At 41.2% G+C, this 27,204-nt stretch overlaps 1 protein-coding gene across 2 annotated transcripts in view; it reads left to right on the top strand.

The window, feature by feature from the left end:
* Positions 1-27,204, top strand: part of EPB41L4B (erythrocyte membrane protein band 4.1 like 4B) — a 168,278-nt gene that overhangs the window by 95,692 nt on the left and 45,382 nt on the right. For both annotated transcript variants that reach the window (XM_033512170.1, XM_015618467.3), the window contains exons 17-19: positions 5,653-5,768; positions 15,095-15,220; positions 26,267-26,334. In XM_033512170.1, the coding sequence (XP_033368061.1) occupies positions 5,653-5,768; positions 15,095-15,220; positions 26,267-26,334 (310 nt within the window). The remainder of the gene's footprint in view (positions 1-5,652; positions 5,769-15,094; positions 15,221-26,266; positions 26,335-27,204) is intronic.

Below are 27,204 nucleotides of genomic sequence, written 5' to 3'. Positions count from 1 at the left end.
AAGGGAAGGGAAGGGAAGGGAAGGGAAGGGAAGGGAAGGGAAGGGAAGGGAAGGGAAGGGAAGGGAAGGGAAGGGAAGGGAAGGGAAGGGAAGGGTGCATTTCGGTTCTCCTCCTTGAAGAATGTGCTTCCTGTTATTATTTGCTAGCTTTGTAGCATGTGCAAATGAGACAAGATTTGCAATTTCCTTGGTTTGCTACAGGGTTGTGGGATTTGGTGTTAGGTGGGTGTTCCATAGCTGAACAAATACCCCATTAGTCACAGATACTGTCTCTCTAACCACTTGGCACAGGCTCCTTTTTTGTTGTTACTGTGTGTTTGTATAGTTTCACAAACCTACCCTCTTCAGCTATTGTCTTTTGCTGATCTGTCCAGCTGGCCCTCAGCCCTCATTGTTTGGATCTTGTTTTCATGTCTGGGCACAGGCAGCAGAAATTTTGGAGCACTGGACACAGCATCTTGCTCTTAGTTTGGGTAATTGGAACAATTTCAAGCTTTAGCTAGCAAGACTGGAATATTCTTGCTTCCTTAGTGGAGAAATTTTTGGCTTGTAGAAAGCAACAAGGAGAGAAGCCTATACATTCCTGATGTAGTCTTGGGGGGTTTGGGTGTAAGTCTCTGATGCTGAACGTGACAGGCATTTTTAAACATATGGAAGTATGGAGCTTGGCCAAATATCTTTAGGTTTACACAGGAACTGGAAGAGAAACATCCCTGTCGTTGAGCAGTCCTACTTCGTGCTCTCCAGATACACAATCTCTGCACTCTGCAGCATGTCAGATGCTGAAGCTGTGTAAGAATGTCAGATGATGGGCAAAACAAGATATGGTCTATTATATTCTGTGTCTCTAGGAAACTGTAAGTTCTTCCATTGCCCAGATTTTGCCTTTATAACAGTAAATGACCCTGAGATAGCTAGCCATTATGTAATCTTTCACCCTGGTCAGTTAATCTGACAATTTTCAAATTCCTGAAACCAGGGTTTTAGACTGTACTGGGTGACCCTGACTGTAAGCTGTCTCACCTCAGCAGTACTGCACAGGCATCCACTTGGACAAGCACTTTAATCAGACTTTGTTTCAGAAGATCAGAAACATTTTCTTTCATTTTCTTTACCCAAGAGAATTTGGCAGTTTTTAGGAGAGAAGCTAAAGAAATAAAATGGAAGGCATTGTAGACATTTAAGGAAGGAATCCTGAGCAGTAATACGACTTGCTTGCTGGGGCTTTCAATAAAGCTACTCCCTTAGGAGCAACCTCCAGAAGATGTGCTGCTTTCCACTGACTGTACACTGCACTCCAGTGTTCCTTCATGCTGGGAAGCACATGGGGCTGGCATGGAGCATGGCCAGCCCCTGCCTGGCACAGCCATGGAGGCTCAGAGCAGGCTGCTGGGTGCTCCTGTGCCGCTGACAGGTATTTGCATCTCAGCCCTGCTCTGCAGCCGCCGTCACCATGCGGGAGGGGAGTGCAGACTCTCCTGGTGTGGGACTGCTGGGTGGCTCCCCTGGCCCTGCACCTGCTGGGTCGCTCTGTCACAGGGCTGCCCTGGCTGCGGGGCTGGGCCCAGGTGCTGGGGGATGCTGGCAAGGCTGTGCTGGAAAACCTCTCCCAGCTGGCAGCCTGGCACACTGGGAGGCAGTGACCTTTCTGGGGGGTGTGCCAGCCCATATTTTCCTTTCCCAAATTAGAGCTGAAGCATGCCAGGAAATTCATTCAGAGCCAGCTATGCTGCTGCTGAGTGTCCCGACCCAGAGGGCACTGCTGGCCCTGCTTGCCCCGACCACCTCCTCGGGGCTCCCCCCATCCAGCCCACAGCTCCATGTCAGACTCCTGGTGCTCCAGCTTCAGCCCCAGCACTGCTGCTGGTGGTCTCCAGCTCCCCACAGCCCTGACATGGGCCCACCTGCAGAAGGAGGTAATTAAACAGCAAAAACCACAGAGCACAGGGTGTTTATTCCAGCAGTTTGTCTCCTCTCAGGTCATAGAACCTTCCTGCTTCTCCTTATTGCAGAAATAACCTTAGAAAAAGTCTCGAAGAGCACAAGGGCAAACATCAGGAGCAGTTCTCTTTGTGCCCAGTGAGTGTTGCCTGTGAGAGGAAACTGGAGCCCAGGAGGCTCCATGTCCTCCCCCAGACATGGGGAGAGTGAGCCCTCTCCCCCAGACTTGGCCCTGGTGATGGGGAGCAGCCCCCCTGGCCTGTCTGGCAGCTGCCATGCTCTGAAAGGGACTTCAGAAGCCAGAGTGTGTGGCACCTGCTGCTGGAGACAGATTTACCTTTCTCTTCACTTTGTCTGCTGAAGACTAGTCCACAGTAACTATTTGGTGCAGAAGAAGAGAATCAATGCTGGTTCCTGCCCAATGCCAATAGCACCAAATGCCAACTCCCAGATTCTCTAAGGGAGTGTAAAGGGATGGGACACCTCCAAGGGGAGGCTGGAGTGCAGCTGTGCTGGCTGCTCCCAGCTGAGCTATTTGGGCAGCTGTGCATGCAGTGTGCTGAGTGTCTTAATGCTCCTGTGCTGCCCCACTGCAACCCATTGTTGATCCTCTGTGGCACCTGTGCATCTGGCTGAAGATGCAAAGCTGATTTTCCTTGAGAAAATAGATCTCTATATATATAATATATCTGGCATGTTTATGCTGTGAGAGCAGTGGCAGTCTGGGTAGGAGCACTTCCCTTAAAAAAGAATCAGACTTAACTCATTTGCAGCTTGGGGTGACAGGTCTAAGTGCCTTTTCAAGGTTGGTGCTCAGGGGACTAGGGTTGGTTTGTTTTTAATGGTTTCATTAAAATGCTGCTCAGGCTATTTCAGCTGAGAAAACTGTTGTAGAGAGCCTGTGGGTAAGGTTCACAGTGCATGTACTGTAATGGTTAGGAACATGCTGGCCATTGTCCATTTACTGGGGACATGGCACAGTGTGTGGGACAAGAAAAGCCAGGCAGAGAGGAAACACTATCAGCAGTGTGCCTCAGGAACATGAGGACATGGGGGAGTGATGTCTGGCTCCAGGTTCTGTGTAAAGGCCAGTGCCAGCAAAGTGTTTCTAGGAAGTAAGTGGTCACTAAACTGGGGATGCTCTCAGGAAAGAGGGTGCTTGTGACCAAAATATCTCAAGTGGAAATGCCTGAAGAGCAAAAAGGTCTCATGGAGCAAATATGTTATCCTAGCAGAAACTTCCCCATAAGGCTGACAGAGGTTACACCAGCACTTCACCTACCTTGTGCTTTTCCATGGGACCACAGGTGTTTTGTGACTTGTTCCAGTTGCTATGGACTGGACTCATCACTGGGCTCTGAGATGGTTTTGAATTCATCTAAAGTGGAATATGGAGTGACCCACTGATATGTACCCACCATCAGGCTGAAAGAGGGAGAAAGCATCTGCCTTTCTTCCACTTACATCTATTCTGAGAAATGCCAAAATTCCAGTGCAATTAGCAGGACATGCAGGAGAGAGGGAAACAACATGTGCCCAGCCAGGGTTCCTTTAAATACTTGTGCATGTTTCCCAGCAAACACACAGCACAGGACTTTGTTACAGAAACAAGCTGAAGACAAACCTGGGCCAGACCTGCCTGATTTTTCACATTCCAAGTAATTTGTCTACTTCAATTACTGAAGGAAGTGAAATCCAGTGAAACAAATCTGACGTGTGTGTTTATGAAGGCAGCTCAGCAAAAGATGTTGTTTCCCTGCATTCAGCCTGATTCTTGTACTCACGATGCTTCTCTTCACCACAAAGCTAATGTACGAGGATCACATCTTGTGGTGCAGCACATCTCCCCCCAGCGTATCCCAGAACCCCAGTCCCACTCCATGCAAGAGCAGTTGGCCTTACAGGGAAGAGAGGGTGAGCCCCTTGCTGAGCCTAATTGGCAGGGCAAGGTCATGCATGGATTACCAGGTGCACATGAGCAGATTCACCGGCGGCAGCTGGGGCTACCACTGCGAGCAGATGCCAACACGCATGCAGTGCAGCTCACAGAATTTTTATGACAGAAGATGAGGAACGAGAAGAGGGGACCCAGGTTGCCTCTTGAACTCTGGGCTGAGCTTGCAGGTTATCACTTCAAAAAAAGGCATCCTTTATTCCTGAGCAGCTCGCTACAAAAGACCTTGCATAACCCTGAGCAGAGAATGGTCTAACACAGAATGAGTTTCAGGCTGAAAACAGCGCTTTGAAAAACCACGATGCTGCCAAATCCTTTCTTGGAATGAAAGCCTGGGTTTGCCAAGACTTAATGCTGACTCAGGAAATTTATGCCTTTTGTAGGAATTCCATTTCTTTTGCCTTTTCTTTTGTTTGTTTTTGAGGTTGAGTTAAAAGGATAAGCTGGCCTGCTTGTCTTCTAAAGCTCTCCCTTTAAACAAGTGGGAAAAAACCCCTAGTTTAAAAATCAGTTTTAAATAATAGCAAATTTGAATAATTTAAATAAGGCACTTCCCCCCCCCCCCCCCCCCCTTTATTTTCTTCCTTAGGAGGAAAGTAGAATGATTGTGTTTCTTAAAAAAAACCTTCCCATCATCATGTCTGATTTTATGGCTGTGGTAATTTATTCCCAAGGTATCAGGCAGTTTCACAGTCTCATACTCACAGAAGCAGCTGTGATGTGGGAAATGCTGAATTCTGGCAACACTAACTTCTGATGAAGGACCACCAAGAGGAGGTCAATGCTGATATTGTAACCCTTTTAGGACATTATTACCTCAGGGTCTGATAATGTTTCACTAATGCCAAAACCAGCTTTTTGCTTATATCCCTATAAGCTGGTTTTAGCAATTTGTCTCTAGTCAGCAAAGCCCTTAATGTATATTTAAACAGTTGTAGAATTAGATCTTGAGTGAGTAATATTTAATATTCTTAGGACAGCTTAAGAACCTGATCCAAAACAAACTGCTGTCAGTGCAAGGTTTTTATTGATTTCAGTAGGCTTTGAATCAGACTGCACAGAACTGGATTGTTCCCAACTGTTATCTAGAATCCATGGCAAAAAGAAATATGGGAAGACCCAGAGATCCGTTAAATCATCACATGATGAAGTTTATTTTTCTCAGAGTACTTGCAAATATGTATATATATGCCACACCATCCCCAAGATGATGACAGAGACCTTTCAGGGCTGTCTGAAAAAGTATTTTTCCTTGTCTTTCTGTGTCGGTGGCTTGCTCAAAATCTCTGTTGACAAAGCACAGCAAATTCCTGACAACAGTCTTAAAGAGGCTGGCATATAAATAAAGATGTCTGAGAGAAGCCAAAAGCTATACTCTGATCTCTTCACACATCACATGTTTTGAGAGTGGCACCTTGGCTGCATAAATAATCCCTCTGGTGTCAACTAAGTTTTAGAATGTAGAGGGGGTAGAGGCAGCAGGGAGGTAAGGAGAGAAATATCTAGCCCAATCTGGCAAAAGCTCTGCTGAAATGGAAGGATGGGTGAGAAGGAGGAGGGGGAGGAATTGTTTGCTAAATAGAAAAAGGCAAGATGACCCAACAGGCATAATTATGAAACATTTCAGAGGGTCTTACAGAGAAGGTGCTTTGCCGACCGCTGTCTCTTCAAATGCAGTTGAGTGTCTTGCTCTGCAGTTCTGTAGCTTCCCTTCAGACTGTGTTTTTTTTCTTTCTTTCTTTTGGGCATCCTTTTAGAACTGAGCTCAGGACTTCCCCTTCTTTATGATGAAACTTCTCATCTGAAGAAAATAGAAACGGAGAGTGTGAAGGTAGTTGGACCATGGCCAGCCCTGCACGTCAGCATGAACAAGGTATAGCATGTACATACGTACTTCTACATGTATGTGCCAGAGCACCTTTGTCACTTCATATTCAAAAGCTGCTGCTTTTTCACCTCCAATTCAAATCAACATTCATCTTCAACTGGCTTGCTTTTAATCACCTCTCACCATCTTCTTATGGGACTGGGATTTGGTTTTTAGATTTAGCATTTCAATCAGCTTTGCCTTTTAAAATTTCAGAAGCTGCTGCAACAATGTTATGATATAGTTTTAGTTTAGTTGTGAAGAGTTAGTCATCTAGGCAGCCCAGAGCTGTAAAAAAATAACAACACTTTAAGTGATAAAAAAAATCTTGTTTTTCTTCATGAGGAGTCCGTGTTATGCCATAAACTCTCCCTGGCATCTGATGTTAGTGGGTGTTTTATGAGACAGTTTTTGCAGGGGTGGCCAAACAGCCATGTCCTGCTGTTTCTGCCAGAGATCAGCAAGACTGTGGCTCTTTGTACCCATGAGAGGCTAAATCCACTGTGCCTGAGCTGTGGGATTCCTTGATCAGGAATATCTGGTTAGCAACCACACAGGTCCTGTGAGCTGGACCCTGTGAAATCAATGAGAGCATTGCCACTGTCTTCAAAAGAGATGAGTCTGGGCCCCCAGAGATTCTTTTGTACAGACCTGTTAAAAGAAAAGTGGCGTTTTGAGAGTTTTTTGTCAGCTCAAGGAAGAACTCAACTAAATTACTTTACCTTGGTTTTACAAACAGCCTTTTGTTATTGACATTCCTTCAGAAAGTGTTAGGGAGATATAAAATCCAAGGGGACATGACCAAGTGTACCAAAAATACAAGCATGAAGGGACTGTATATCTATCCAGCAGAATCTTTCTCTTCTCTGGATGAGAGATTCCAGGAGATGTAAGTCAAGGCTGAAAATCAGTGAGCCAGGTGTTTCTAATGAGAAAATTAAATACTGGATATTTTTTTTTCAACATCACAGTTAATTGAATTTATTCCATTATGCAGTGGATTTACTATCGTTAAGAATTCCTTGAACCATGTTCAGTGTTTGTCATAGGATTGTGGTGTAGTTCAGATATGGACTGCAGTCCTTATGCCTTATTAATGTAGTCATGATTTTTGGAGATTTCTCAATGAACAGAGGAAGGTGGAATATTTTAGACTTTCTCCAAAATCTATTTGGTTTTCACCTGTGAGGAGTTCTAATTTTGTCTAGCTCAAGTGGGAATTAAAAAATAAAGCATAAAATCAACAAACTGGGCTGAAATGCGAAAGTCGCCTTTTATTCCTATGTACATTTCTCAAGTTCATCTTCTAGAAATATTCTCAACTGGTAATAAGTACAGCTTTTTATAGGCAAAGGTTTTTAAGCACTGACATAGTTTACCAAAGGAAAATTCTCCATCTCAGACTCATCCAATGAATACCCATGTCTTGTGAGAGGACTTGTGCAGTTCAGATGTGATTACTGATACTCTATCTGAGCCCCAGCACAGAGCATTCTCTCAGGTGCAATGTCCAAAACATGCTTTAAAGGACTGTCCTACACTATTGAGCTCACTGAGAGCTGAGTTTATTGACATTAAAGGGCCAGAGTGAAGGACTCCCCCCACATTGACCACAGTGCACAACTGAGTAAACCAATCTGACCTATGTTGCACAAAAGATTCAGAGATGTGATCTTAATGGTAACCCAGTGGTTTCAAAATGAGTTGATTTACGGTCTGTCTTCTTTCTTAAGCTGAAAGCTTAGAACATTTTGGTCCTATATCCCATCATAATGTGCAAGTAATTAAAATATTGTACCTGCAACTTCTGCCTGATCTCTGATCCTCTCGCTCGTTCATATTCACTGCAAGTCTGTGGCGGGAGGACTCAGCTCTTCTATAATTAAAGGTTTTCCTGGCTTGTCCTGACGGCTCTAGAATCTTGTCTACAGTCAGATGGATTATTTATTTAAGGACTAATTAGCAGAACCCAGTATCATAACAAGTCAGAGCTTCACAATAAATGCAGCTGCACAGCAAATGCAGCCTGTGTCTGCTGTGATGAGTCTGCCATCAGTCAAAGTTTAGCTGATGAAAAAGTCTTGTAATGAGCATCAAGAGCTGCTAAATGCTTCTGTTTCTGGCAGAAGCTCAGCAAAAGGCAAGGCTAGAGACATAGGCTGTCTAATGAAAACCCTCCCCTGGCAGTCATTGAGGGTTTGGGTTTAAGAACTGGGCAGCATTCCCATGAACAGCAGCTACCATGTGAATGCAAAAGAGGCCAGCCCCTCAAAATTTATTAAAATTACTGTTTTTAGCAATCTGAAAATTGTACATACTCTTGAAACTGGCCCAGTCACCACTGGAAAGCATTTCAGTGATCCAGCCCTTACATTACAGGCTATGGGTTGTGACCAACAAATAATTCTGAAGTTATTTTGGCCTTTTGCTTGTGGTTTCTACTTCAAGCACCATTGTCTGACCTAGATCCTGGTGAAATGTGTATACAGAGCTCACAAAGCTAAAACAAACAAACCACAGGTCCCTGAGCTCTGAGCAGAGCCTGGAGTTGCCTCAGCAGATGACTTCTCAAGTGAAAGAGAGGAACATGCTGCAAATATTGGGCTAACCCTGGGCTGAAATGCCATAGAGCACTGCCCAGCAGAAAGGCAACAAGGCAGGTTCAACCGGATTGAACAACCCCAAAGTGTGACAAGAATTTTTAACTGAGAGTGGGGCCATTAAAGTTCCTTTGGTTATGGTAGTTAACTAGCTACTCAGTTCAACAGCAAACAGATTTTAATGAGTGTTCAGTGTGTCTAGTTTCTGGCAAAAAAAAGTGTTAACTCCTCTTATGCACTGGTCCATTGATTTCTGGTCTACTAAGTGCTTTTTATGGCCTACTTTTGCATCCTCCAAAATATTATGCTTAAATAAAACCAGTGAAGATGTTACAAAGCTGTTTAATTTACTTTATTTCTGATTAAAAAAAACCCAAAAAGCAACCATCTCCACATCTATTGTGGAGTCCCAGTTTTCACTCTCTCTTCCTGTTGCTAATTGTTATTTTTTTCAAGCAAAGAGCTTTCAGGCTAGAATTTGTCAGGCTTAATAATCGACCCATAGGAGAATTAGCAAGAAATTGGGTAAATTAGATTCTGCAGTTAATTAATTTGATTGTCTGCTACAGCAAACTTCGTCTCATGGGAATGATGAATGGATGTGTCCAACCTCTTTTCCAGTGCTGTTTGGTACAATGTACATGTCTGTCCACCTACTGAATGATGAAAGTCTGTTTCAACTTGTGTTTCATGCCCTTTGGTGCTAGCAGACTCCTTAATCTCCAAGACAGACAATCCTAAGTGTTGTAGCTATGAATGTATTTCTGATTTTCTTCTTGGAAGCCTTTCATTACAAAAATGTGTTCTCCCATCCCTCGTTGCTCTGTGTGTATGTGTGTGTGTGTGTAATATAAAGCCAAGAATGTATTGTTAGCATTTCTGAAATCTTGGGAGTCTAGTAATTATTAGCCCAGCTGTAATTATTGCATAAAAAGAAAGAATAATAATACATTTCAAATTGTTTCTACCTCTTTTCCTGGTGTTATGCTCACCCTTTCCATACACCTGTGGGTCCTAAGGTTGGTCATTTCATTCTGGTGGAGTCAGAGGGGGAATTTTGGTGGTCGTAGAATCATGGAATCATTTAGGTTGGAAAAGACCTTTTGGGCCAACATGTCCAACTGTTGAGCCAGCAATGCCAAGTCCAGCACTAAACCATGTCCCTCAGTGCCACATTTGCACATCTTTTAAATACCTCCAGGGGTGGTGACTCAACCACTTCCCTGGCAAGCCTGTTCCAATGTTCTATCCAGGCATACTCATGTTTTCTTCTTTCCCCTCACTCTACAATATCCTTTGGGTCCTTTTGTACGATTTCAAATAAGCCTTTACATCTTTCTCTTTCTTCATTAATCTGCATCTTTGCATTACACCCCAATTTACTGTATGTGGTGGCTTTTACATATATATGCCATATATTATGTCTTCATTCTCTTTATTGCCCCTAAACCAAATTTTGTCCAAGTTCAGGTCTGCAGTTTAGCCAGCCATTGGTGAGTTGTTTATAGCCATGGGTCCCCAGTGCCAGACTGTGCCCTTTGTGCTGTCACTCCATATCAGTGCTCTTCTACACCATGTCCTGTGTCTTCCCTTCTCAAGGCCCCTGTTTCCATGTCAGCCCTTCAGTGCTTTAAACTACGTTTGTGTTAGAGTCATAAATACCTTATTATACAAAGAATACCGGTGTTATTGTTTTCTATATAAAATTATTGCTGCTACAGCTAAATTTATTAGAACAAAGCTGCAGGCAGATTGAGAAAGGTGCAGCCAGCCAGCCTGATGAGCCTTAATGCCTTTGCAAACTCTGCTCAGAACTTGCAGCCTTTTGCTAGCAGGGTAAAACTATATTCTAGGACTGCCCTGTAACACACATTGTCTGCTTCCAAAAAATACCACCTGCAAGAATATGTGGAACTACCTGCTTCCTGTGTAACAGAGCTGCCCAAAGCCAGGGGTTCCAAAAATCATTTGTAGTTTAAGCAAACCCCCAGAACGAGCCCACCTTGTTGATGTACCTGAGACTCTTCTGTGTGATACACGGATCAGAGGGCATGTGCCAGGAAACACGGCTACCATGGTCCACTAAGACTGTCGTGAAGCTCGCAGTGACAGAGGTAGCATTTTATAAAATAAATTTGATACCAAGAACTAAAGAGGTTTACTCTGAGGATATAAGCATAACAAGATTTACTGGGAGTTATATCTTTCATTAGACCAACTAATGGCTAACCTGAGGAAAATAGTCTGTCTGACAGCTTAATGAGGGGTTTGTTTGTTTGTTTGTTCAATTGTACTTTTTTTCTAATAAAGGAGATGCAGTTCCTGCTTGTAAACTTTGCCTCAAATAAGAATAATTGTACCGGTCTTATCATTGTGGTATCTGTTCATAATTGGTGTTAGCTGTCACATGGTTAAAAGCAATAAATTTCCTGGTGTAAAAGGGGCAAAAGAGTCTGTAGATTTCCACACACATTTGCAGACGTAGTTGAGTCCCAGCAAATCTCAATTAGGTAATGTGCTTTCAGAACCTATATATTTGTGTTGTCTTTGTTAAAATTTTACCTCCCACTTGTAGTGATGCCTAGAGACAAAAATAGACCAGCATTCCTAAAAAAAATATTCATTCTATTCTTCAGTTATCTCCAGTCAAATACATGTTTTAAACATGCTGTTTGGCTAAGAAGAGGCTATCAGTAAATTCACAGAGGCACAAGATCATGAATATTGCTCTTGGTACAAAGTTTGTGTGTAACAAAGCACGAACCTTTTAAAGCAGGGCTTGGAAATGTTATGTACAGGAGTGGTATTGCTGTGTTTCATGAAACTATTTTTATATTCTGTGTGTGTACTTAATATTCACTTAGCTTTGCAAATCAAAATCAGTGTCATCATTATCTAACACTCTACAAATCTGCCTTCAGTTCTAGTATCAGCAAATGTAATTGAATTTAAAGTAAATGTTTGGGAGGAGAAAAAGCAAATGTAAGACCTCAATTACAAAAAGGAAAAAAAGCCTCTAATTTTATATGTATATATATCTGCGCTTGTTTGACTTTTTCCATTTAAATGCAATTCTCCAGTGTTCTCCTTGTATGGAAAAATAATATTCCGCATTAATGGTGAAAGAAATGTAAACATATTGCTATTATTGAGATCAGCAGAATTGGACATGGAAAACTGGAGTGTTATCAGGTATCTTAATGGGTTTTTTCTTAATTTCTAAACCTTTTAGGATGAGTTTAAATTGAAATTCTAAGCAAAAATATTATCTCTTTCAAATAAAATGCAAGTTTACTCTAGGACTTTCACTAGAAAGGGGCATCTAAGATTCTTTTGAATTGCATAATAAAAATAATAAAATAGGAAGTTTCATTAACATCCTGGCATGTTTAGCATTCTAATCACTTCCAAATAGAATACTCTGAGTTTATAAATTAAAAAAAGACAATGTTAATAACTGCCAGCCCGGTTCAACTGATGAATACCTAGCTGCTGTCTTTATGCTGTGAGCAGTGAGGATTCTGGAAATATAAAATTTCTTTGTTATACAGCAAAATAAAGTAGAATAAAGCTTTTATTCTTGTAGCAATAGTCTTTGGAGATTGCTAATGCAGATAGGTTTTAGATCTTTGATTTTCTTATAAACTAGTGAATTGAACCATGGAAGATTCTGCATATGCTTTTATAGATGTGAAATATTTTATTTTCTTTTGCATTCTTTACAACATTTATACTTTAGGAGGTAAATTGAATGAGCTTGTATGTGAAGATTAGTGACATTAGGGTTGCTTACAGATGTTTAGAACAGAATGAATGTGTGCTGCTTAGAGTGGAGGTGCTGCTTTGTTCTGTGATTAAAGTTTACTTTACATCTGGAATCCTCAGTGCCACTGACTCTGCGTGTGATAGTCTCAGCTAATCAGCTGTGGGAGAGCAGAATTCAGCAATGGTTCAGGATGTGCTGCTCTGTGGCAGACAAGCCTGTCACTGCCAAGGCAGGCTGGCAAAGGAGCCTCTGATGTGTGTTAAGAAGCTCAAGAAGGCCTGGGTCAGGCTGAGCAGTCCCAAGCCATGTGTGTGGTTTGTGTGCAGTCGGCATTTCCACTGGGGCAGGGGCACGTGGTGGCCTTTGGCTCTTGGCTCAGCAGCTGCTGAGCAGGACAAGTGATCAGCAGCTGCAGCAGTGTCTGCTCCTCTCTTGTGACCTGTCACTAAAGGTGCTGCTGCTCCCCTTGCAGTGCAAGCAAAGCAAGTTTTGCTTGCTTGAAGATGAAACCCTTCAAGTGTGACCTGAACAAGGACTAAAGCAGAACTGAATACCCAGGATTGGCTCCTGAGAAGTGTGCACCTTCTAGCACTTTCTCTTTCAGCCAGATCAGCCACCATCAGCATCTGGACCTCTCAAGAATCTCAATGTGAGACCTGCACATCAGATCTCACACTGGGGATCTCCATTAAATGGAGTCATCTGCACAATACTGAATACAGCAGGAGATTTAGATCTTTTGAGGATTCCCAGCTATAGAGCACCTCTGGGAGCTTTTATCTTCCTCTTGGTCAGTGTGGGAAAATTGGGCAGTGGAGGAGGAACAATAGGACTGAAAAATATCTATATCCATGTGAACAGAAGGATGGGACTTGGGAACATTTCTTGTTATGAAACAAGCTTGTCTCCTAAACAAGCCTTGTCTTGCTATAGCAAGTAAAATACAATTGTTTAGTCTTGCTTGACTGAAATGTGATTTAATTGGTATACAATGTTAAAACAAAGGTGGGATTTTGCATGGCCTTTAGAAATGCCACTGCTTAGTGTGTTGTTTTTTCTGCTGTTAGAAATCAATACACATGAAAGCTGGCAGTAATAACAGCCTTTTTAAAATGTGTTCACATTGTCTACCAAGAATATCAGTGAAGTAAAAGCTGTGCTTTCTTTACAAATAATTTTGTCTTTTTGCTTATCTCCACTTCTCAGCTTTAGGAGTATCCCAGAAAAGACACCTATGGTAATCAAATATTTTATGTTTAGATTTGCCAGGGTTTTTATCTTCATATACTTCCCAAGCTACTACTATTATATTTAAGACTGAATAGATGATTACAGTTCCAGAAGTTGCTCCAGATAGACACTGTCACTTTTCATTTTATGTATTTTCTTTTTCCCTTAGGAGGAGACTGGGGAGAATAGGAAGTCCAAATATATCTTCCTCTAAAAATGTAAATGTATCTTGACAAATAAACATGTAAGAACTATTATAATCTTGGAAAGAAAAAAAATCTCATGATGAGCAGTCCTTTAACAGACAGTTGTTCAAAATCATACCTGGCAGCTATGGTATTTTTGATGCAGAAGGCTGCTAGACCAGCTTTGCTTACACATAAATATCTTGCAGTCTCAACAGAGTTCTCCTGAGGTCTGGCTCTTTTCCTCCCCAGTGTTTGCAGGAACAGTTTCCTCAGGCAACACAATTGCTTTTGGGACTTGCTCCACTTGCAGAAAGTGTCCCCTGAATCTTGATATGTCACACATTTGTCTGTGCTTGCTCAAGGACCTGAGGAAAGAGTCAGTATGACTGTAGTTACCATCAGCCTGTGGGATGGCATGGGGGAGGGCAGAAGGAAGGATAAAGGAGACAGATTTTTAAGTTAAAGGGTTAATTATATGGTAATTTCAGTGGCGACAAAATGATTGGTTCTGTTTTGAAACACTTGACAGAGGTGAACCTCAAGGATCACTAGACCTGGTGTACTGATGCACTGTACCTGTTCTGGCTGATATCTGAGTGACAGCATTACATGTCTGTTCTGTCTGGGTATATACAGCCACTCACCCTTCTCAGCCATGAGAGCTGAATATGAATGCACAATTGAGGCTGTTACTCATCTGTAATTCAGGTGTCACTTACAGGAAGGATAGGGAAGTTTGCAATGGCTGCTATGCTGTTGCCCAATTATTCTCTAAAAATATGTGACATATTCCATTTTGATTGTTTAAGAGTTCATGTTTATAATCCTGGTCCTCTCATACTCTCTTTGTTGATACATTAGTATTTTCATTTTGGTTTTGTTTTCCTTTTCTGTGTGGGAAGTTTATTAACGTGGAATTTCTGATGGATATAGTTTGCTCAAGGCATAAAACCTTTAGGACATGTTTAGCCAGGGCACCACACTAGATAGGCCAAAATTTCTGATTCAGAGCACTGCGTAGGTAAAGGATTGATATCAAGTGGAAACAGCATCAGCAATGCTTAAAGTTCCTTGATTTTTCTTCTGATTATGGAGATTTTGCTTGGCTTGCAATTAAGTGGAGATTCATTCATATTTCTCTAGTTAAACTTGCAAATCTGTGCATTTTAAGGGTATAGTGTTCATTACAGTTGTGCTGTTTGGTCTTCTGTCTTCTGTGGGATATTCTGGGACATTGTTTTGTTTCCTCAGTGTGATCACAGGTTTGAGCAACCACTCCTGGCCTTGGCTGGGCTTTTTTAATGTATCTTCATTCCACATCATTTTCTTGATTCTATTACTCAGGCTTCCCTGGGGCTCTTCTTGTCTTGAATATAGGATCAAGTCATTAAATATTTTGAAAGCTTTTAAGGTGTATATATCAGGGTATGAATATGGAAGTTGTAGCCAGTATTGCTGAATCAAATTATTCCAAGTAAAAATTTAATCTTTGATAATTTTATGAACTTCTCTTTCTAATGTATGTCGCTGCTTTTTTAATAAACATAGGCTGAAGAGAAGAAGGTATCGGAAAAGACTCTTCATGCCCCCGTGTCACCTTCATCTGTACCTGACCATTTGAAGTGCAACATCCTCAAAGCTCAAGTGGAAGCTGCTTTTAGAGTAGGTGCCCAGGTAATCTGTGCTTAATATTCTACTTTTTTAGTTTTGGCATAGCTTTTTTGGCAGTTTTTTCAAAAATCCCATTGCTTCTCCTGAGGAAACACCTTATTTTTAGTGAAGTATCCACATTGACAGAGTGTTCTGTTGCTGCCCTTCAGTTTCTTCAGGTAACTCAAAATGATTGATATGGTAGAAGCAGGAAATTTATCCTTACTGTAGTGATTAATATAGCCAAGAGAGGCTGAGAAAATAGGAAAGATGGCCTAAGGAAATATCTGTTTTGTCACTGTAGCTTTTACTTACTTTGTATCTTAGAAAGAGTAACCTCTAGAGTTTTCTGAGACTACATACTACTCATGGAAACTGGGGTTAAGATTGTTCTAATGATAATATCTATATATCCAAATGCAACCCTTATTTCAGGGGAATAGCTTTAGATATCTGAGTGTGAAATATCAGCTAGTCTTTTGTGTTTTAAACTCAATTTTAAGCTTCTATTTTCACTGTTTGGTTAATGCTTATATTAGATAAATCCTGTTTCAAAAATATTCTTTTAATGATGCCATACAACTGAAAACTGATGCTAAATAGCATGACTGTAAAAAGTTATTCTCCCAGTCAGAGAGTGAAATCTAAAATGTGAAATTTATGGACTAGAGATAATGCCATTTGTGCCAAAAAGTGAAAGCCATATGCAAAGTTTTAGGAACAAAAATAGATGTAGAAAGATTGTTGTAATGTTATCCCAAGTTCTTGTGGTATCCTTGAGCGCACCATTCTCTTTGAATAGAAATTATGTTGGTATTTCCATTGCTTTGTTTCTTTTCACAATAGCATACCAGGTCAACTTGCCCTGCAAAGGACTTTGTTAACTATCAGTTTTATGTATTTGTTGTTCCCTGAAAGAACTTTCATTTGAGAGCTACATTTCATTTGGTCTAGCTAGATCTAAGGAAGCATCAAAATTTGGTTATTCTGACTGCCTTAGATTTCAACAGCAGAAACAATAAATCTGGCAGCATAAGGAGGAAGTAGTTGTTTGGGTGATATTTTTTCTTTTAGTTTTTGCTTAAAGCAGTTCTCTCACCTCTCTGAATTCTGTGTTGTATCAACTGTGTTTTATGCAGCATATTTCTGCCCTTGGGTTTACCCTCTGTTTTTCCTGTGTGTCTTTTCTACAGGATATCATGGTATACTTCTCATATTTGTATTTTCTCCTAATATGCTTAATGGTCATGTTTGACTGGATTGTTAAAGGCTGGAGGCAGTGTGTGCTGCTGCATTCAGAATACATTATTAAGGCAAGATAGGAAATATGCTCAGCATTTGCATATGTCAATTGTCCTGCTCTGCCTTAATTTCTCAGTCTGAGGCTTTCCAAGAGAAAACGTCCTGGGTTGCTTTTTCTGCCATAACCATATTCTTTAGCTGCTGCTGTGTTGTAAATCACTTTCAGAGCAAACTGAGCATTCCTCTTTTCCTTCTTGCCTGCGTTGTTTTTCACAAAACTTTTAAAGTCAAATTGGATCAAGTAGATGTCTGTGGACTTGGCCTCAATGAGAACAATCTTATTATTTCAGGGGAGGGAAGGTAAAGATGACTGTTTCAGTATAGCATATATTGTGGAAAAATAATGGCATAAGGTTCAGTTTGAATTCCCTGAAGCTTTCACTGCTAACAAAGTATGGTTTAAGATTTATAGCCAGTAAATTAGGAAGTCACCTTAATCTTAGAAATCCCTATTCAGCTACCTGCTTAGCCACAAAATTGCCTGTGTAACTAGAGATGAATTCTGCACTTGAGCTCCCCTTCTGTCAATTATGAAAGATCACCCTTCTCAGATACATTGCAAAAATAAGCAGGCAGAGACCAGACAATGATCAGCTGTTACAAGGAGAAGCTGTGGCTACACAAGCACTGAAAAGAGTAGAAAAAAATGGTCATGGTGAAGGAATCAGTGCCTTTGTCATCTAGAAGCTGGAGAAGGGAAGGCAGCTACAGGAGGACCTGATAAACCACTGTATTAGATACCATAAACCCACCCAATTATTCTCTTTACCTGCCCCCAGCCCCCCAGACAACTAGCTGAATATCAATAGCTAAGCCATTTCCCAGTGACAGTTCTGTCATCTTCTGGGAAAAGTGAGCTGGGATGGAATTACACTGCTGAGACACACAGCATCCTTTTAAGGGAGCAGATAAGGAATAATTTTGTTCATGGAAGACAACTATTTAATTCCATGTATTCCCCCAGGGCTGTGATCCTGCACCTCTTTGACCCCGTCTGACATATCTTGCTGCTCAGTATGTCTGGAAGGCTGATGTTGTTATCCTCTGCCCAATTCTATCTTTTGATGCCAGTTCCATATTATATCCCTGAGAAGTCTTGCCTTCTGGCCTTATTTGTAACACTCCAATTTCTCATCCTTCTTTTTTTTGTACTGTCATATTTCAATTTGCTAGGTAGCCAGAGCAAGAGGTACATCTAGGCTCTGTAAGGCACAGCCTGTATTCCTTGAGTTGTAAAGCAAGGCAGCCTTGCTTTTCCTCATGTAGAGCACAGTTATTCCCATATTTCACAATAGCACAAAAAAAATAAAAAAAGAAGGTAAAAAAAGAGAATTTGCTCCTCTAGTTTGTATAAGGAGGAAGAAAGAAACACTGTTTTATGCACATTGGTGTTTGGAAGGAAATATTCTTTTGAGGGCCCCAAAAAATCTATGGTCTAGCTCGTTCTTTTTGAAACTTCATGGGGCATCTTCATTATATGGTTAGGTTTAAAAGCATGAGAAAAATATTGGTGCACTGTAGGATCTCATCCAAAATTAACAAACTGTTGCTTGAAGCATTTGTAACAGCTCTCCCTTCAAGCAGTAGGAATATTTTCAATACCATATGCTACTAACATCAGGATGTGACAAGTTTATGAAAGCACCTCCTGCATGTAGTAGAAGAAGAAGCTGTTCCTTGTTAATTCAGAGAATGGAGTAGATGTTTGCAAATGGAAAATATAAGCTGGGACAGAAATTTTTTGTAGTTTACTTTTTTTTTTAATGGCAGCTAGGCACCAACACAAAAGAGAGCCTTAGAAATTAACGATTCCAGTGCATATGATCTAAAAAATGGAACCAGGGGAAATGTTGCTAGGCATTTGAAAATATATCCTGGAATATGATCTCTGTGCTTCTTCATTTCAGAATCGTGCTGAAGAGCTCTTTATCACATTCCTAGGGGACAATATATCTCCCACAGTTATAGCTCTCAGAGACCAAAAATTTGTAAGGTTATGGTGCTGATCACTTAGCCCTGCTTGTGGTTTATAGAGCAGCAGAAACCTAACATGAGTGAGGGTTTAAAAAAAAAAAAAAATATTTGGAGAAGATGTGAATATCTATGTGCTAAATGTAGAATCAAACTGCAATGTGCATGGGGATGCTGGAAGCTGGATCTAGGAGCTCACTGCCATGGACCCCACAGGTGAGAAGTGTGAGGAACCCACAGGCAGCTGTGGGAACCTGTGGTTTGCACGGGGCATGCCATAGAGTTACCTGTAGGGCAAGAGCAAATGAGTAATATTTCACAACACACCTCTCAAACTGTGCCACAGGGATATGCCACCTTTTAGCTGACACACTACATGTCACAGCTCCCCTGTAATTAAGCTCCAGGGGAGCCCTAAACACTGTGAAGCAACTGACATATCTTTTTTTTTTTTTTTTTGCATATATTCCAGGCTCTTCATTTGAGAGGTACTCGTATAAAGCAGCAGTAAGGAGCTGTCAGAATACAAAAGACCAGCTCTCCCTAGCATTTAAAACCCCCTTTTGCAGCTTGCATGAGTCAGTGCTGTGATATGCTGTGATTGAGCAGACATGACTTGTTAGTATCACAAAGATTCCCTTTTCCAAAAAGTTCACGGCCCAAGTGATGAAGGGAAGATACTTGCAGGTTTCAGTTGCTATTTATATCCATTTTGGCTTTGGACAAATCCTAATTGTCCTTAAAGTTAAGCACAGGGTCCTGAGCAAATGTACAGCTATCTCAGCAGGGCTTTTTATTTTGGCAGGCAGTGTGCATTGCGTTCTAGCAGTTTGTCATCCACAAGTGGTGTCTGTATTCTACACCTGTTACCCAGGCTCTCCTAAATCCTTGGGTTGATGTGCGTCTAGCAGGTTAGCACAGGGAAGGATCCCGTTTCTCACAGATTTCTGCTGCAGCTGATTTTTGCATCACTCACATCTTCCCCTTGTCTGCAGACAAGGGAAGGCCAAGCTCATTCTGCAGGCGCTTTTTTGCAGTGCAGTTTAGAGAAGACAAATAGAGGTAACATTACTACTGAGCTACATTATGGGTTGTTTGCTGAGGAAAAAATGTGGTGAGAAAAGGTGGTTTGGAGCTGCAGGATCCTTACAAAAGAGCACACAAAATCCCATTTGTTTCTTCTTCCTTTTCAACCCCAATGGAAACTCTTGGCCAGGGAGAGGTATCTTCAATAAGCCAGGTTTGGGTTCTCCCTGCATTGATTCCCCTGCCTTGGTTCTCAGTAAACAAAGGGACATTTAGGCTGAACAAAGGGACGTTCAGTCCTCTAAGTCCTTTCACACACTAACTTTCTTGGCAAGCCTATACACATGTAAATCTTGAGGCCAGGCCGATAGCCATCTCTCTTTTTTCTCCCTTTCCTAGAAACAAGTACAGGCTGAATATCATGCAGTTTTGCCTTAAGTATTGCAAATATGTGAGTAAGTGCAGGTTGCCTGTGCTGTTTAGAGCTGTCTTGAGGGAAGGACTGGTCCCTAATACAGAAAATATCCTCGGGTCATGCAGGACACTGGTGTCATCCTGTGCTCTCTACTTAGATGCAAGCCATGGCTGCAACGTAAATGAGACTGGCATCTATGCATTATTTATGGTAGAAAAGGTGTGTAAGTGAGGTGATCCACAGTGCTAGTGTGTCATGGCTACATTTTTGACGATTCTTTGTCTCTTTTAGTGTTCTGCCTCCTATAAGGAAAGAATCAAGTGTAAGGACTTGTCATCTTCGAAGTCCAGATGCTTTTACCATGTACTTCTAGAAAAAAAATCACTGTCTTTATGTAAGCTGGGTCTTTGGAGCTTTATTCACTTAAGGAGATCTGGATTCAAACCCTAATCAGGTCATGAATGAAAATAGAGTAGGTGAGGGGAAGACACTTGAGGATTTATAATCATATGCAATCTTTCTTATAATAGGACTTAAATAAATCCTTCTGGATACCCAGAGGAATTTTCAGCTTTCACTAGATGTTGACTTAACTACCTTGAAAGGATCAGCTTTTCCAACATTTCAGGCTCCTTCCATCATGAATTAGGTGCTGTTTGCTTCCCTCTCCTCTTTTCCTCCCTCCCTCCATCCGTCCTTATTCACAGCATTGAGCTACTGCACAATTTGACAGTCTGCACAGAGATCAGGACTGAAATTATGTGAGCATAACAGGTCGCAGCTGAGGTGTTCAGGCTGTGGGGGAAGCTTCCACAGCTCCTCATGTACACTGTGCCTTCCTTGCTAAAGCTGTTGCTGTTAGTCACCCACTTGGATGAGCAATAACCTCACTGTCAAATTTCAGGCTAGGTAAAAAGAAGCAGCTGCACTGGGACTCTCAACTGGAACAGCAGCAAGTGCAGCATCACATCAGTTATAATGGTTCATAACAATGGAATTTAAAAACAGCTCAGCTTCAAATTCCCTGTGTTCAGTTGCTATGTGGAAACAGATTTGCTCAACTTAAAAAGTGAGGCTACAGGAATTTGATGGTTCCACAGGTGTAAAAATACAAGATTTTGATTGTGTGTGATACACATGTGATACATGGCAGCTCATTAGAAGTGTGTCAGCAATGATACCTCAAAATCAGGCGAGGAACTGAGGAAATGATGTGGCAGCCTTGCTGGAGGTACAGAAGAGAGTGAAGATTTACATAAACAGAATGTGGGAACTGATGAGATCTTGAATTTACTCCCTGGGATAGTGGAGGCAAACGTGGCAGTGGTGTCACAAGACTGAGAGCTGTGGGTATGTCAGCTCTGTCTCCTCTCTGGCTGCCTCTAAGTGCCAGGACATGATGAGACAAGTTCTGTTAATTGCCTTGATGTGTAAGAACCCTGCCACAGCCCATGGTGCCAGGCCTCGTTCAGAGGGAGAAAAACAGAGTAGTCTGTTCCCAAGAGACATAAACATCATGCTTTTCTGCCTGAAAAGTTACATTTGACATATTAAATCACCAAGGTAGGTTTACCTTGGCAGAACATTCTTCCTGATGACATGTTCCTTAGCCTGTATTATCTAATGAGATCAGCCAACATTTGGCATGGCTGACAAAAGATAAAAATGTTGATAAAGAGCTGAAAAATCAAATATGATTCATGCTTCCTTACCATCATTAGAGATTCAGAAAGAGCCAAAATACAGAAGTATTTCCAGGCCACTGCAGTGAGAGTCATTCCTTCTTTACCTTTAAAGAGCTTCAAACACTTGAAAGCTGTTTTGCTCTCCCTTCCCTTCTGCAACTGAGAACTTTGTGAAATTGCTAAATAAGATCCATCATATGTTTCCTATGAGCTTTCTAGACCCTTGTCTTTCTCAGATGAGAACCTGATAGTCCCCCTTTTCTGCACTGATCTGCTTCTTCATGCAGTTTTTTTGCTTATCCAAAGTACTCCTGTTTTGGATCAGTAGAGGTGAGAGCTGCAGCAATGTCCCTTGTGATGCAGGACAGGCACAGGTGGCATTAGCTCCCCATGGTGTTGGCTTGAGGCATGAAGGACACAGACTGCTTTGCACAGTGCCCCACTGGCAAAAATCACAGAAGGCTGCACCCAAAGTTCTGTCTTTACTGTATTTTCTCTCTTGATACATGCTAGGTGCAACCAATTCCCATTTTAAGGTTCTGTCCTCCATCATTATCCTGGGGCTAGCTCTTTAATCAGAAGAAAACTGAAGGAGCTGCTGTTCACTAGGCAAATCCAGCCACCAGGATTTATGAATTCATGCATGGGATTACTCTCATGGGCCAGAAAGTGTTCCCACCCCCTCTAGAAAGCTCAGCAGAGTCTGCTGGAGCATCCCTGGAGCATCCACCCCCTCTCTAAGGCTCCAGAGGACCTGGCTGCCAAGACAGCAGCAGGGATTAGCAGTGCTCAGGAGTTGACTGAAAAGCAGTCTGAGAACTCCCAGGCTTCCCATAGGTAGATGGCTTAGAGAGTTGTGGGGAAATTTTTATATTACTTAAATTCTTTTCTCCTCTTTTCATCCTTCGGTAAAACTATTTCTTAGCAATCATATGTGAAGAGAGCCTGTACAATGGCATTGCTGCCCAGTCATGTTTCTTGTCCCTAAATAGCATAAAGTAATGCTTAAAATGATAAAATAATTCTTTGTTTTTAACATCATCCAGAAAGTTAATGGCATATGAAATCAGAACATTAATGACTTTTCTTTTCCTCTGAGCCTGATGCAGATAAAGAAAGAGAATGGCATTATGTGGATGGATTATATATATCAACTTTTAATTTAGTTTGCAGTCTGGTAGCCAGAAGAGTATCTTGTTTCTCTTTGGGTAATTATTAAATTAATCTGCTTCTGTATAAATTACGCTTCCAGGTCTGCTAAGCCCTGAAATCTCTCCCTCAGAGCAGCAACCTCTGTGGGAGGGGAGAATCTGCCTTGGCTAAGATCTAAGCAGTTCCATGCTTTGATTCTGCCTCTGTCTTTCTTACACAGCTCAGTGCTGGGCTTTCAGTGGGTGAGAGCCTCTGCCCAGCTCTCTGTGTACATTCCCTACCAGATACCTCCTGCTTCCCTCTGTTAAACCCCCTTGCTCCACTGCTGGGAGACATCCTGCAATGGAAACCCAAATTCTGGCCCCAGCAGGTGCACTTGTTTTTAAAGGAAGGCAAGCCATCTGGGAATTTCGTTGTAAGGGTTGTCTACAAGCATAACCCTTGTTCTACAGTCATGTCTTTTCAGGAAGGCTGAGTCCTTCTGTGATTAGTGAATGTGATTTGCAGCGTTAAGAAGGAAAATAAAAGTGACAGGCTGCCAGTTGATGGCTTACTGACCTTGTTCTGAAACAAACAACCCAATAAGCCCTCAAGTGAAGCAAGGGGGCTACACTTTCTGATGGCTGAAGCCCTTTGCAGAAGGGTTTGCAGGAATAACATTTTCCCAAATCTGTTCATTCACAGATAGGGAGAAGAGGCATAAGGGGAGAAGAATGAGCCCATCCTTGTTAATCTGTACCTGCCAATGCACATCCCATGGCACCCTGAGGGCAGGCCTCATCACCTGAGGCAGTTCAGCTCCCCCCGCTCCCATTTCTTGGCATGCTCCCTCTCCCCTTACAATTTAGAGTGTGACTATCTGCTCACTGGTCTTCAGTGCTAACTTGTGGGTACAGGAGCCTTTTCTGATCTCTAAAACATGAGCAAAAACAGAGAAAAATTAATATTAGGAGAAATAATTCTCCTTGATGGAGAATGCTCGTCATGCTGTTTAGGAATATATGACGTTTTGAGATGCAACCTTAGCCTTCCAATGCAGAGAAGAGAGAAATAATGTAGTCATGGAGCTGGACAGGAACCAAGGGTCTAACACAGTGAAGGCCTCTTAGCTGGCTAATGAGATCCATGGTTTATAGCATTTAATTAGGTGGAATTTTAATAATTTCATTACTGGTCACAACCCCTGCATTGCATTCTTGATCTCTGTAATCTCTTTTCTGTTGTTGTGTTCAAGTGCATCTTAAAATGCAGATCAAATAATTTGGTGAAAATTGGAATGCACTAAAATTTATAGTTTTAAAAAGTAACCAATTTGACATATAATAAGCAGCTAGCTTGACAGACTTAACAATAAAATGCTGCTAAGACATCAGTGTGGAAGAAGAGACTTTGTATTAGATTTCTGACAGCTGGATTCATGTTTACAGATTTCAGAAACCAAACAGCTTTATAAAAAGCATTATAATTCCTGTAGAACAAAGAAATATTGCTTCCACTGCTCATCTATGCCAACAAAGAATGATTTTCAATGCTTTCTCTCAAGTCCTTAAAATTTTTTTCTTCCCTTTCAAGAAAGCAATAGATTTTGAATAAACATTATGCTAGACAGAGCTGCTAGAAGATGAGTAAAAAAGTTTACTAAAGCTGATCTGAATTTCTTAAAGCTACAGATTTATTAAAATTTTAAAAATTGCACTCCTGATCCCCAAATGGTCTATGATGTGACACTAATTCACTGAAAACCTGAGCAGCAAAACATTTGGTGGCTGAGTTACAATGACAGTAGTTTTGTGATTATGTCCCACATTTATCTGATTCCTTAATTTCTGAAGTGTTTGTGCAGGACTGAGGAAACCTTTCTGCCTGAGGGAGATTAAACCCAAATATGTAAGAGCACTATATAGGAGTGGAGCTTCTGCAGTAGCTACTGCTGATCCTGTTCACCTCCAAGTAACCTAGCTGTAAGCCAGTTCCCTCTGTGTAAACTAGCCCCCTAGGAGAGGGGTAAACCTGCTGGTGAGGGTTAGAGGGTCCCCTCTCTGCAGGTGATGGGTTTGGTATCAATATGCAAGTTCAACAATTCTAATAGGAAGGGGTGAACTTACTACTAGAGGACTTGTCTCAAAATGCTGTCTAACCCATCACCTCAGGTACTTGCCTGGCTGGAGAAGACCCAGAGCAGAGTTCACTTTCTGTCAGGCTCCCAGTGGTTCCAGTTTAATTGCCCATACAATTAATTGTGTGTACAAGCTAGAACAGTCCCTTCCCACCATGGCTGATGATCTGGTACATAATGATCTAGGAGGTGGCAATGAAGGTTCTGTTCCTCCTAGTATAAGGGGAAAACCAACCCAAACCTATCACAGCTTGGGTAATTTCCCCAAGGATTGAGTATCCCTACTGATATTTTTATTTTAGTTCATCACTAATATATAGAAGAAACTCGGCTTTGATTATGTTTCCTTTTCTTATGAGTACCCTCAAATAGAATATATAACTTTTTATTGAATGGAGGGTCTTACGTAACATTACAATATTTTTACAAGTCTGTAAAATCCTTTGATTTGGATTTGATGGATTTGAACAAATCTGTTCCATCCTTTTTTAAGAGGATTAGACTGACACATTTAATTTAATTTGATCTGGACCTATGGCCTCAAATTACTGTGGTTCAGATACTGAACACTGAAAAATCACTCTGTTGTAGGACTATTTCAGTCCCCTTCTGTTCATGTAGCAGGGTGCAAATGTCACAGTCTGAGAAGTCCCTGACTGATTTGGTGATACTCTTGTCTCTGTAGTCAGTATTTTCTGTAGTGGGGGGCAGTGTTGTCCTCACACTGTCATTTAGACATGGATTGTGGAATACTGCATCTCAGATGAAAGAGTGTATCAACACCTGCCCAGACTGGGCATTTCCTAGGTGATAAAGCAATTTCCATGTAAGTTAGTTTGCAGTACTGGTATTTTCAACTCGACAGACAAATAGTATATGATAGACAGGACTCTGTAATTTAGCAGAGAGCAGTAGTGGGTGAGATTTTCTGTGAATTGTGCATACAGTGTGAATATATGTAGGGGATCACATTTTTCAGTTAGGTTTTCAAAGACTGAATGAAAAGTTGGCATCATTATTTCAGTTAGGCTACATAAATATTTATTCTACTCCAATTGAAAGGACAGCTCAACTACAATATGTTTGTCTGTGTAGATTTTGTATGATTTCTGCTCAAGTGCTTTCTGGAGGAACCATAAATGTCAGTGTTCCTTTCTTTCTGCTCCAGTACCAATCTCTTCCTTACACTATTGCCCTACACATTGTACATTGTTGCTCATCACAGTGAGTCTCAGCTGTAGGATATGAAAGCCCAAGAAGATCATGTCTTTTAGATCTGGACAGAATAGGCATTTTAGGTACTGCAGTTTTCTGAGGTGCTTACGGGAATTTTTTTTTAATAAACAGTTGTATTATACTACGTGCATGGACGTTGTACTAACTTTGGCTCCTTCTTTTAACAGGCTGTGAAAGAAGAGACCTCTTTTGTAAATCCCAGTAAGACCTCCAGTCTGCAGGACCCTAATGTAAGGTCTGTTGCTTCTTGTCTGTAGGGGAAGCATAAAATTAATGTATGATGTATGAAGCATTTCCTAAAAACTGTTTAAACCTATTGTTAAAGCTCAATTTTCATATCTCCAGGTTGCTCTGTAAAGTTCACCATGCAATGACTTGAGGAGAAGGTGGCTGTCAGAACAGTGTTTATTTTATACATATATATCAGATACAGTTTATGAATTGATAAAAGCTCAGCTTTACATATCAAGCTGAGTGTATTTTTTTGAATAAATGACAAAAGCTCTGGGTAAGGATACAGGTCTAGTGACAATCTTAGAAAAGCTTATATAAAAATAAGTCAGTTTTCATTACTTTTCTATTAGAAACATGCTAGGTGTCCAAACTGGAATATCCACTTGTCTGCATTTTCCTGATTTGTGCAAGGTCTTTTCTTCGCAGAAGAAGAGGCATTTGGTATACAGCCTTCGGAAAAATGGCTCATTTGCAGACAGTAGGGACTACTTTTGATTGTACTTTTCTTCTGTTGACAGAGGATAATTGGCTTTCTTTATTGGAGTGGCCATTTTGAAGAGGCATATTAATTGTAAACATTATTTGAGTGTTCTGTCTTCCAGCAGGTGATTAGGGAGGAGGTTTACAGCAGGAGCATTTGGAAATCGTATTCCTCTATGTGTGTGGTAGTGCTATCACTTTGGACATCTTCAGTGTTGAAATCTGAGGGGATAGTTTGAGGGAAAAATATTACAGATTTACATCATGGCTATTAATCAGCTAATTACACCAGTGTATCTGCTTGTTATATATGTTCATGTAATATACATATGCAGTGGAGCACTAGTCATCTCGCCATTTTATTTTATAACTTTCACTTTGTGATTCTTGC

Source organism: Parus major, chromosome 2 (assembly GCF_001522545.3).
Source record: "Parus major isolate Abel chromosome 2, Parus_major1.1, whole genome shotgun sequence".
Taxonomy (NCBI): domain Eukaryota; kingdom Metazoa; phylum Chordata; class Aves; order Passeriformes; family Paridae; genus Parus; species Parus major.
Note: the sequence above shows the minus strand (reverse complement) of the source record. Positions and strands in the feature narration are given on the sequence as shown.